At 46.5% G+C, this 11,757-nt stretch overlaps 1 protein-coding gene across 1 annotated transcript in view; it reads left to right on the forward strand.

The window, feature by feature from the left end:
- Window positions 1-6,406: 6,406 nt before the first annotated feature.
- lipib (lipase, member Ib) overlaps window positions 6,407-11,757 on the forward strand; it is a 12,573-nt gene continuing 7,222 nt past the window's right edge. Inside the window, exons 1-5 of the mRNA XM_046069351.1 lie at window positions 6,407-6,620; window positions 8,464-8,519; window positions 8,625-8,722; window positions 10,374-10,765; window positions 11,637-11,745. Coding sequence (XP_045925307.1) covers window positions 8,671-8,722; window positions 10,374-10,765; window positions 11,637-11,745 — 553 coding nt within the window. The 5' untranslated portion in view covers window positions 6,407-6,620; window positions 8,464-8,519; window positions 8,625-8,670. The remainder of the gene's footprint in view (window positions 6,621-8,463; window positions 8,520-8,624; window positions 8,723-10,373; window positions 10,766-11,636; window positions 11,746-11,757) is intronic.

Raw genomic sequence — 11,757 nt, forward strand, 5'->3', positions numbered from 1 at the left:
AATGTGAATCCAGCCACTTGTTTTGGCCACATTTCACTTAAAACCACCAATGTTGACCTCATGTAGCAGTGGACTGACCTCACAGCTGGTTTTATAATCTCCTTGACTCGATCCACACCGGCCTCTGCTGTTTGCCAAATCAGGTGACTGATGACCGCTTCACAGGTAAGCTCATTAACTGGCCAGGACATTGTGACCTTACACCGACATTTGACTGCTCACCTGCCAATCACTGTCCAGTCCTAGTCGGCAGATTATAGGATGTATTTTTCTAACTGTACATACAGATTTGAATCCATCAGATGAAATGTCCTCCTTTGTTATTGTATAAAGCAATACTGCTTGGTGATGCAGTGCCCATCTTCAACTGCATTTGCATGTAAGAGCATGATGTCCACGATAACAGACGACTAAGTAAGCAGGTTTCAGGTCCATTTTGATGGTGCAATAAGAAGAAAATTAAGCAAAGGGATGCTTTGAAGGAAGAAAAAATGCATTCAGACGCAAGTATAAAAACTTAAACTACATTTAGATTTTGTCTTTCAAAAATGGCAGGGCGGTTGTTACGGCCCTTAAGCCGTGTGTGTCTGCCCAGGGGTACTGCTGCTCGTCTGTCCTCTGCAGGTCCTGCCCTTCCCCCCCTCTGATGTTGCAGCCAGGAGGCTAAGGTGCACACCTGTCCCCAGTTTGCAATAAGCGGGAGCGCAGGAGCAGGTATAAGGAGCAGAGAGCAGGCAGACTGGGCATGGAGAGCTGGGTGAAACTGCAGTGAGTGACAAGTCTGAACCTCGTGGTGGGGTTCACTCCCTCAGTGGAGGGAGGGTGGTATTCATTATTGTGTCTTATGTTATTTTCTCATTCGTGGCATTTGTGGGTGCTTCCTTGTTTTTGGGAAGTTGTTTTTTGTAGACCCTCCCCGAGGGTACCTTAGCATTTTTCTTTATTGTAAATAAAACGCTGTATGTACTGTAAAATCTGTCTCCTGGCTTCCTTCAACCTGGAATGATTCTATTATTGTCACTAACCTCCTCCTCCCCTGGATTCTCCACTGGAGGTTCGTAACAATTTGGGGGCTCGTCCGGGATCCTTTTCCCCAAACATTCCGGGTTGCGGGGAAGCACTTATTGTTTGTATTCGCGTTGGAACTGTTCGCATTGACCGTGTGTGGGTTTTCACTGTCCAGTTTTTCCAGGGTACACCTTTCCCCAGCTAGTTAGAAGTGTCCAGCTAGGCTGCCCAGAAGTCTTTCCATCGGGCACTTGGTTGTTATTTTTCCTTTTAATTTTGGGGCGAATCCTGGGTGGGGAGCGAGTTCCCTGTCGGAGGTAGGCTTTTGGGGCCCTGGCCGCTGAAGTTTCGCCTTTAAAGTCGCCTTGAGCCCGGCATGCCCCAGAAGACAGCTTAGGCTAAGTTTTGGGTAGGCAGGGCCCTGGGGAAGGGGTTGCTCTTTTGAGGAAGCTGGTGTGTGACTGTTCTATAGCCGCCGCGGTTGTATTTTGGCTGCGTGTCTGCGTAAATTTGTTGTTGTTTGCACTGTTGTATGGTGTTACTGCTTCCGTTGGTGTTAGCCAGGTAGCAATTGCAAAGATGGCTGTGTTTTGTTTGGAGGCGTTTGTAGCCAAACCTACGCTAGAGCAGCTGGATGGATGTAAGAAAGCTGAACTGTTTGCTATCGCTAAACATTATGGGTTTTCTGTGTCTAGTTCTCTGGTTAACGCAGAGTTGCGGGCCGCTGTGACTGATGGGTTAGTGCAGAGCGGTGTCTTGAGTTTGACAGATTTGCCCGCTGGGGCAGCAGCGAGGCAGTCTGCTTCCGTGGCAGAGGATGTGGCCACGCCACACCTCGGTGTGAAGCCGGGCGGGGGTAAGCAGTTCACCCTGCCGAGATATTATCCATTGTCCGTGGAGTCCTCCCCTACCTCTAGAGAGGACGCACGGTTGAAGGTTCGTTTGGCTCGGCTCCATTTGGAGCGGGAGGAGCGCGAACGTGAGCACCAGCTCAGGAGGGAGTTGGAGCTAAAGAAGTTGGAGGCAGAAACCGCCATTAGAATGCGCGAGTTGGAGCTGCGGTCAGCGCAGTTCTCAGCCACCGCTGCCGGTACTGGGTCATCAGGATCTGCCCTCCCTAGTACCTTTTGATGTAAGTAAACACATTTGTCTAGTCCATGTCTTTCATGAGACCGACATTGAGAGCTATTTCACTGCTTTTGAGTGCATTGCTGTTGCCCTGAGGTGGCCAAAAGACGTGTGGGCCATCCTGCTACAGTGTAAACTGTCAGGGAAAGCTCAGGAGGCTTGCTCATCGCTGTCTGTGCAGGATAGTCTGAAAATTAAGAGCGCCATCTTGCGGGTGTATGAGCTGGTGCCAGAGGCGTACAGGCAATGTTTCAGGGCTCTCAGAAAAGGGGTAGGCCAGACTTGCATTGATTTCGCTAGAGATTAAGGGATTTTGTTTGATCGGTGGTGTGCTGCATGTAAGGCCGATGATTTCTCCTCAGTTCTCGAGCTGATGCTGTTGGAAGCATTCAAGAACTGTGTCTGAAAAGACTGTTTATCTCAACAAACAGAAAGTAACCACGCTGCAGCAGGCTGCTACATTTGCTGATGAGTTTGCCTTGACGCACAAGAACACGTCTATCAGACATTACTCGTCCCCTTATGATGATGCTGTAAGGAAGCCCAGCACCACTCGGGGTACTCGTGTTGGCTCAGGGGCACAGGTGGACAAGCGTTGTGTTTTTGTTTTTTTGTCATAAACCTGATCATCTTATTGCAGAGTGTGCTCTCTATAAACGAAAGCCCCAGCCTCCAGTGGCTAAACCGCCAAAAGGAGTTGGGTTGATTAAGACTGTCTCCCTGTGATCGTCAGCTGGCTGTAGGGGAACCTGATGAATGCTTCAGGCCTTTTATTTCCCAGGGACTGGTATCCCTCACCGGTAAACCTGATGATCAGCGCCCGGTCACAGTGCTGAGGGACACGGGTGGCTCACGCTCATTTATCTTAGCTAACGTACTGCCATTGAACCCTCAATCTGCCCGTGATGTGAGCGCTGTAGTTCGAGGTATCGGGATGAGCTCTGTACCTGCTCCTTTACATTCTATTCATGTGCAGTCCAAGCTAGTGTCTGGTTTCTTTCCCGTCGCTGTTCAGTCTCATTTTCCTGTTGATGGTGTAGATTTTATCCTAGGAAATGACATTGCTGGTGGAAAGGTTTTTCCAGACCCAGAGGTGGTGGATACTCCTATCCCCTGAAGTTGTATCTGATGAGTTGGTTCAAAAGCACCCTAGAGTGTTTTCAGTCAGTGTGTTGACTAGGGCGCAAGCGCGTAAGTAGACCCAAGGGGTGGATCTTTCAGATTCATTCCTCCCCTGTGTTTAGGGAGGACCAATTGCCTTCTAGTGGTGGGGCAGAGAACTGTCTAGCACAGGTGCCTGTAAGTGCTGCCTCCTCAGTCACTGTTCCTGAGAGAACCTTGCCATTAACCCGCGAGGTCCTTATCAATGCTCAACAGAGTGATTCCTCCCTGGCGAAATGTTTAGCTGCAGCTGGGTGTGATGCTAGTTAGCGAGCAAGTCAGCAGCATTTTCTCGTTGAGGATGAAGTGTTAATGCGCAAGTGGGTTCCTCATGGTGGGACGGCCGATCTGACTGGGGTTCGCGACACTGTTTATCAGGTTGTAATTCCGGTGGGGTGGCGCCGGCATGTGCTAGAGCTAGCACATGAACACTTGTGGTCGGGTCACCTAGGTGTCGCCAAGACTTACAACCGTGTGCTTAGACATTTTTTTCTGGCCAGGCATGAAGGCCGATGTAGCGCGCTCCTGCAGAGCTTGCAGTACATGCCAGATCATGGGGAAACCAAACCAGATCGTGCCACCTGCCCCACTGCATCCAGTTCCTGCTGTTGGTGAACCATTTGAGCATGTCATTGTGGATTGTGTTGGTCCCTTGCCTAGAACTAAGTCAGGGAACCAGTTTCTGTTAACTGTGATGTGCGTGTCCACCCGTTTTCCTGAGGCTGTGCCCTTAAGAAAAATTACCGCTCCTGCCATCATGAAAGCTCTCACAAAATTCTTCACCACCTTTGGACTGCCAAAAGTTGTACAAACCGACCAAGGTACCAATTTCAATTCCAAGACTTTCCGTCAGACGTTGCAAGCACTGGGAATTTCACACTCCGTTTCTAGCGCTTACCACCTTGAATCACAAGGTGCGCTTGAGCGTTGGCACCAGACGCTCAAGTCCGCGTTGAATAAATTCTGCTATGACACAGGAAGAGACTGGGATGAGGGTGTGCCGTACATGCTCTTTGCTGTGCGCGATGCTAGGCAGGAGTCTTTGGGGTTCAGTCCGGCTGAGCTCGTATTTGGTCATAACGTGCAGGGACCACTTAAGGTGTTGAAGGAGCAGTTGGTGTCTGGCTCCTTGCCGAAAATTAATGTATTGGATTTTGTGTCCCAGAACAGAGAGCGGTTGCACCGTGCCACCTCCCTGGCAAAGAAGGCTCTGGCTCTGGCACAAGAAGGCATGAAGCAGCGGTTTGACAGAAGCAGTCAAACGGCAATTTAAACCAGGAGAACAAGTGTTGGTTTTACTGCCTGTGCTTGGAGCTGCTCTCACTGCCCGTTTTTCCGGACCCTATGTGGTGGAAAACAAGGTTTCGGGGACTGATTACATCATTCACACACCTGAGCGTAAAAGAGACTCCTGTGTCACATTAATATGTTGAAGCCCTATCATTCCAGAGAAGCGGCTCAGGAGAAGCAGGAAGAAGCTCCGGAGACTGCTGCTCCAGGCAACCCCTCCGTTTCCTTGGTTTGTGGCGGGTCTGAACCTGATGATGGCTTAGCAGGGCTCGATGAAGGTCACCAGGGTGGTAGGTTGCCCAATTCAAAGCTCTTGTCTAGCCTAGAGGCACATTTGTCCTACCTCCCCCCGAACCAGCGTAATGTAATAGTGTTGATAACCTCTCCTCCCTCTGTTTAGCGATGTGCCATCCCAGACCACTGTACTGCGTCACAATATCAACGTTGGGACGGCTGCCCCATAAAGCAGCATGCATATCGTTGTCTGCTGGCTAAGAGAAATGATGAAAGAGGAAGTTGATTACATGGTACGAAATGGGTTAGCCCAACCCAGCTGTAGCCCATGGAGTTCCCCATGTTTACTTCTAAGTCCGACGGTACACCACGTTTCTGCACAGACTTTCATAAGGTAAATGCAGTGACAGTCCCAGACTTGTTCCCGTTGCCCAGGATGGAGGACTGCATAGATAGTATTGGTCCCGCGGAGTACATCACTAAGCTAGACCTGCTAAAGGGGTACTGGCAGGTGCCATTAACCCCTCGTGGATCCGATATCTCTGCGTTTGTTACCCCAGATGACTTCATGCAGTACACTGTTATGGCCTTCGGGATGAGGAATGCACCTGCAACATTCCAACGAATGATGCATATGGTATTAGGGACTGTCCCAAACTGCAATGTTTACTTAGACGATGTGGTAGTGAACTCAGCCGACTGGACTGGTCGCTTGTCGACTTTGGCTGCGGTGTTCCAGAGGTTAGCAGCAGCGTCACTGACGCTAAGTTTAGTGTCAGTGACGCTGCTGCTAAGTGTGAGTTTGGAAAGGCCACGGTGACATACTTGGGTAAAGAGGTAGGCCACGGCCAGGTCTGTCCTGTTAACGCCAAGGTTTCTGCTGTGTTAACCTACCCAGCCCCCGCGACCAGACGTGAACTCCGTTGTTGAAACTTCTCAGTAGTTGTCGCCCCCCTGACTAGCTTATGTAGTCCCACAGTCCCGTTTGTGTGGACGGACGAGAGTCAACATGCTTTTGAGGCAGTGAAATCTCTCCTTTGTTGTGCCCCAGTCCTGGCCGCACAAAACCTCTCTCCCCTTTAAGCTCGAGGTTGAGTGCCACCGGCGCTGGAGCTGTGCTGTTGTAGGATGGAACAGGAGAGGTGTGCCATCCGGTTAGCTACTTCTGTCAAGTTTAAAAAACATCAGCTAAACTACTCCACCATAGAGAAGGAGACCCTTGCATTGCTGCTCACTCTGCTGCATTTTGGAGTCTATGTTGGTTATAGCCCCTCTCAAATTGTTGTCTTCACAGATCATAACCCTCTAGTTTTCCTGTCCCAAATGTATAACCACAACCTGACGCCTGATGAGGTGGGCTCTGTTGGTGCAGGGTTACAACTTGGAGATCCAGCATAAGAAAGGGGCTGACAACGTAACAGCCGACACGTTGTCCCGCGGGTGAGATTTCTTTATTCATCTTCTGGGGAAAGATGTTTGAGAGTGGGTGGGAGTGTTTTTTTTTTTTTTTTTTGCCAAGTGGTAGGAAAGAAAAAAGCAAGTTGTGACTGTGAATTAGTCAAACCCCTAGTTTGGTTTTATAGGGGGGGGAGTGTTACGGCCCTTAAGCCGTGTGTGTCTGCCCAGGGGTACTGCTGCTCGTCTGTCCTCTGCAGGTCCTGCCCCCCCCCCCCTCTGATGTTGCAGCCAGGAGGCTAAGGTGCACACCTGTCCCCAGTTTGCAATAAGCGGGAGCGCAGGAGCAGGTATAAGGAGCAGAGAGCAGGCAGACTGGGCATGGAGAGCTGGGTGAAACTGCAGTGAGTGACAAGTCTGAACCTCGTGGTGGGGTTCACTCCCTCAGTGGAGGGAGGGTGGTATTCATTATTGTATCTTATGATGTTTTCTCATTTGTGGGCGCTTCCTCATTTTTGGGAAGTTGTTTTTGTAGACCCTCCCCGAGGGTACCTTAGCATTTTTCTTTATTGTAAATAAAGCGCCATATGTACTGTAAAATCTGTCTCCTGGCTTCCTTCAACCTGGAATGATTCTACTATTGTCACTAACCTCCTCCTCCCCTGGATTTTCCACTGGAGGTTCCGTAACAGCGGTGAAGGTTTAATCTCTAATTAATCCAGTACTTAGTCCTCTGAAAAAAGAGCTTGCTGTTTTCACGCTTCAGTTTTAGAACAGATTGAACAAACATGATACAAGGTGTTAATTACTGAGATTTTAAGGTTGAGGTAGGCAGAGTTTATCACTTCCAGACAGAGCCAGGCCAGCTGTTTTCCCTCCTAATGCCAGACTCTATGCTAAGCTACACTAACTGACTGCTTCACATTTAACAGACCGATATGAGTGTTGTATTGATCTCCTCAGCGAATAAATGCATTAACTGAGCTATTTATTTAAGTATTCAGTGGAAGGAATAAATTAAACAATGTGGAGTTTTCTGTTTCTTTTTCATCCGTAGCTGCAGGGGGGATCAGAGATGGACACGACAGACCGGTTGTTGTTTTAACCCATCTTGAAGGGCTCATTTTGCATAGCAGTTTTCCTTCTGATCAACAGATTCTGCAGAGTCTACATGCCTGTCTTTTTCTGGGACTTTAAGTAGTCAAACTGAGCTCCTGATCCATCTTTCAACCGGTGATTGTGCTGAAACCGCACAGTCAGTCTTACATTACTGTGACCCGCCGCTAAGTTTCACTGCTTTTGAAGTGTTTTCAGTCTCTGGATGTTAAATTACATGTTGAATTGAGTGAGTACAGGGCAGGATGGGCTGGGTACAGTGTGGCCAGAACATGTGGTGCTATTAATAACCACCGCTGGTGTGGCTCCATGTGGCACAGATTACCCACAATCATACTTCAACATCATTGTTGAGTTGACGGCCACCTACCAGGCTTTTATATTTTTATCTTTGATATACATTTTCCACTACATTCTATTTTTTACTGTAATGTAAAGTGTAATTTGGACAGTCTTTTCATAAACCTCCAGGAGTGAGGTGCCTACACTAGTTGTCACAATAAATGATAATCTGAAAGATCAAATTTTCTGATCTGCAATGTCAACATTGTAAATCGGCAAAATCACAGCAACACAAACACAGGAACAAGATGAACAAGATAACCAAGAAAGCCAAAATACCAAGTGACTTTCCTAGAAAGAAAGTGAAAAAACTCCCACATGCAAATCCAAGTGATTAATGTGCCTCCGCCTTTAACATCTTATACATTTATAAGAGAAACAACTGCTAAAAACAGAAGTGAGAGTGAAGAAAAACAGTAAAGTTGTGGATAGGATATATAAACAATGAGCTGAACCTCACTATAGAGAGCTCCGTACAGCCGAGTGGAGCTGCAGATTCAGCTGAAAATGTTCTGTAGGTTCATCAATCACATTTGCATTGTTATTATAAACATATCCATTACAGCTGCTTTAAGGTTATTTGAGAGGGGTTTTAATTTAGTTGAAAGAAAGCTTTACTGCCCGGCATCTTCATTCAACTTTTCATATGAATAAATCAAATTAGGTCAAATTATTTCTTCACTTTCTAAAAGCTTCTCAAATGTATCTCCCTTACAAACTCCCGTCTCTTTGCTCCACCACTTCAACATCTACCTACTATTGTTAAATGTCCTCACTTTTCTTTCTCAGACTTTCCTGCCCTCCCTCCCTCTCTGCCTCCATCCTTCTAGAAACTGATCCTTGCTGTAAGTTAAGTGGAGACACCGCCTCTCCTCCCTCCCACAACAATCCCTCCCTCATGCAGTCGGTCCCTCCTTCACTCACATTTCAGAAACCCTTCTCTCTGTCAGACTTTACCTACATCTTTCCCTGCACGTCCCTGTGTTTGGAGGAAGGATGCAGCCCCACAGACTCCTGAGTCTGCTGGGAGTCATCGTGCTCTGCAACGGTAAGAAAAACACAATTTATCAACACAATATATCAAAGAACTTAGAACTTATGCTCATTGTGAAATCTTTATTCTGCTTACAGTTCAGTTCTTATCTTTGAAGAAACATTGATCCTGAAAGAATTAAAGATTAAAGTAACTGTGCTGCACTTCAGATACAACAACCAGACAATATAAGTGTTTGAGTGCAGACAGAAACAGCTTAGTGAAGTGCAGATTATTTAAAGTCACCCCCATCATCTGGTCTACTTCAGTTTAAAATGAAAAAGTCTGTTTCTGTTTGGTGCAATAAAAGTAATTATACACCGGGTCACACAAAGACGCACTCTTAGGTTCATAGGTTACTAATGTGTGTGTTTGGGGGCTGGATTGTGGCCATTTCCACCCTCTTGTTTTCAGAGTGGGGCAGGTGGTGAAGGGATGAGGTGTTTTTTTATAGCAGCCTGATCCTATTGAGGGCAGTGTCGCACTCGTGTGTGTTAATTGCAGAGCGTGAGAGTTGATACCACTCTTATGTGTTAAGTATGGAGCTTGAGATAGGAGGCAGTTAGCTTAGCTTAGCATAAAGACTGGAAGCAAGGGCTTGGCTTTGTTCAAAGTTAGAATAATCCGCCTACCAGAACCTCTTAAACTCATTCATGAATGAAAGAATCAAAAATCCATTATTATCCATACAAAAACTAAAGTGTAAAATTAGTGGTTATGCTGTGTTCCAGACAGTGTTATGTGAGTGATAGTTGGAGCTCTTCTACGGCTCGGATCTGCACAAAACTTTCCGGTGACAGCACAAAAGTTTAAGGACTGCATTGGAAAATGAAATGAGAAACCAGACTTGCCTCTAATCTTTTGTTTTCTAGTTCCAGGAATGATAAAAATTTCTTTAAACCAATGTTTAAATCTAATATTTCCACAGACTGTTCAGCAAAGTAGAAGAGCAGAACAGCACAGACTGTGAAAATATTGGATTTAAACACTGTGTCAAACTGTGGACATCTGTGAGATCACAAAAAATTAAATTGCGTCTCTTTATTTATCTACAGAGAATCCTCTTTGATTCTAAGGTAGCTAAGTGTCCATGTTAAGGTAGCGATAACACCCTGTGAGGTGTGCTGATACAGTAAACTGACTGAGACTCTTGTACACCTGTCAATATTGATTAAATGGAAAAGGAAAAACTGAATCCTCACCTCAGAAAACCACCACCAGCCTGTGCACTCGAGCATGCAGGCTGAAGACACTTTAAATAGGATAAAGAGACTGTATGTTAGCCTGAGTGGCAGCTTAATCCTCACATCATAGATCTAAAGAGGTCCGACTAACACTCAGCGTCACTTGAGTAAGAATTGATCCCAGCGTTTCCTGTCAGACAGCATGAACCGTTAACTCAGACTTTGGGCTTTTAATCTGGCAAACAAGTGAGCAAGCATTTAGATAAAGACCATGTCAAAGGTGTTTAGAGAAAGACAGCAATTCTGTCCTTTGTTTTTGGTTTTCCTCTTCTTTGTGAATATTTGTGTGTTAGGTTGATGTTCATGAACAAAACCAGACCCTAAGTCTCCTGATGTCTTGTTGAAATTACCAACATGTTGTGCAGCTTTAATGTTCTCAGCTCTCGTTCTGACTCAAAATGTCTTCTGTGTTGTGCGCCCAGGCCAGGAGGACAGCGGGACGGACGAGTCCTGCGATAACTTCACAGACCTCAACCTGTCTCACTGCTTCATGGGAACCAGCCTGTACGTCCGGCTGCTGCTCTACACCCGCTCCAACCTCGACTGCGGCCGTGAGCTCAACCACCACAACCTGTCCTCCCAGCCTCTCTTCAACCTCTCCCACCCCACCGCCTTCGTCATCCACGGCTACCGGCCCACCGGAGCGCCCCCCATCTGGATAAACCACTTGGTTCACCTGCTGGCCGAGCAGGAGGACATGAATATTATCGTGGTGGACTGGAACAGAGGGGCGGCCAACCTCAACTACTTCACCGCTGTGGCCTACACGAGCGAGGCAGCTCACAACCTCACCGGCTTCATCATGACTATGCAGGTGAGACGCTCTTGTGTCGAAGTATGAGTTTATTTATCTGAGAATGAGAACTCCAAGAAATATTTGCTTCTTTTAGGTCCTTGTTTTGGTTTTTCTTGGCACATTAACTGTCTGGTTCAGTCTCAGTGTTTCCAGCAGCAGCAGAAAGCTTTTTTTTCAGCCAATAAAACCCCAACAACTACAGAGCCAGATATTTTTCTTAGGAGAAACAGAGCTAAAATGAGAGTGACTATTGGATTCACATTCATCAAGTGACACAAACAAGATGCAAATGGGACGATCAGGTTGCTCTGTGTCTGCTTGGTGTGGAGTTCTTCTCCTCCCAAGAGGCCAAAACAAATCAAGTAATGCAGCTTTGAAGAACAGTTTCAAACAAACTGAACGTTTACTTTTTGTCTGAGTTTAACAGTGTAGACTTGGCATCTTGACTAAGAGCCTAAAGGGGCGTTTCATTTTATTTTTCCTATCAGGGAGCAGGAATTTCTGAATTATAATCCCAGAAAATAGTTTAATCAACTAGGTCAAGGTCATCAAGATGCCAAGATCTTCACGTATTTCATCTCGTGATCAATTTAGTAAGTAGAGGAAACAAAAGTCGGCCGAAACATACTTAAATTCAAATATATGGCTTCTTAAAAATTACGGCATATGTAAAATACCCACAATATACAGAGCACTATGGTAGTTACGGTGCTGAACTCTGCGCTTCTCTAGTCTTCTATTGTCCTCCAGCTGTTAACGCATTTAGTGTTTAACGCCGTACAGATTATGACCATGCATGAACAGTAAGATGAGAGCTAAAAGATGAATAAAAAGAGAACAAAATGTGTACCTCGAATGTAACGGTGAGTTTTGAATGTTGTGTCTGCAGGAGGAAGGAGCGTCTCTGAGCTCGGTTCACCTCATCGGTGTCAGTCTAGGAGCTCACCTGGCTGGATATGTAGGAGCAAATCTGAAGGGGAAGATTGGACGCATCACTGGTAAAATAAAAA

Source organism: Micropterus dolomieu, linkage group LG01 (assembly GCF_021292245.1).
Source record: "Micropterus dolomieu isolate WLL.071019.BEF.003 ecotype Adirondacks linkage group LG01, ASM2129224v1, whole genome shotgun sequence".
NCBI classification, from domain to species: domain Eukaryota; kingdom Metazoa; phylum Chordata; class Actinopteri; order Centrarchiformes; family Centrarchidae; genus Micropterus; species Micropterus dolomieu.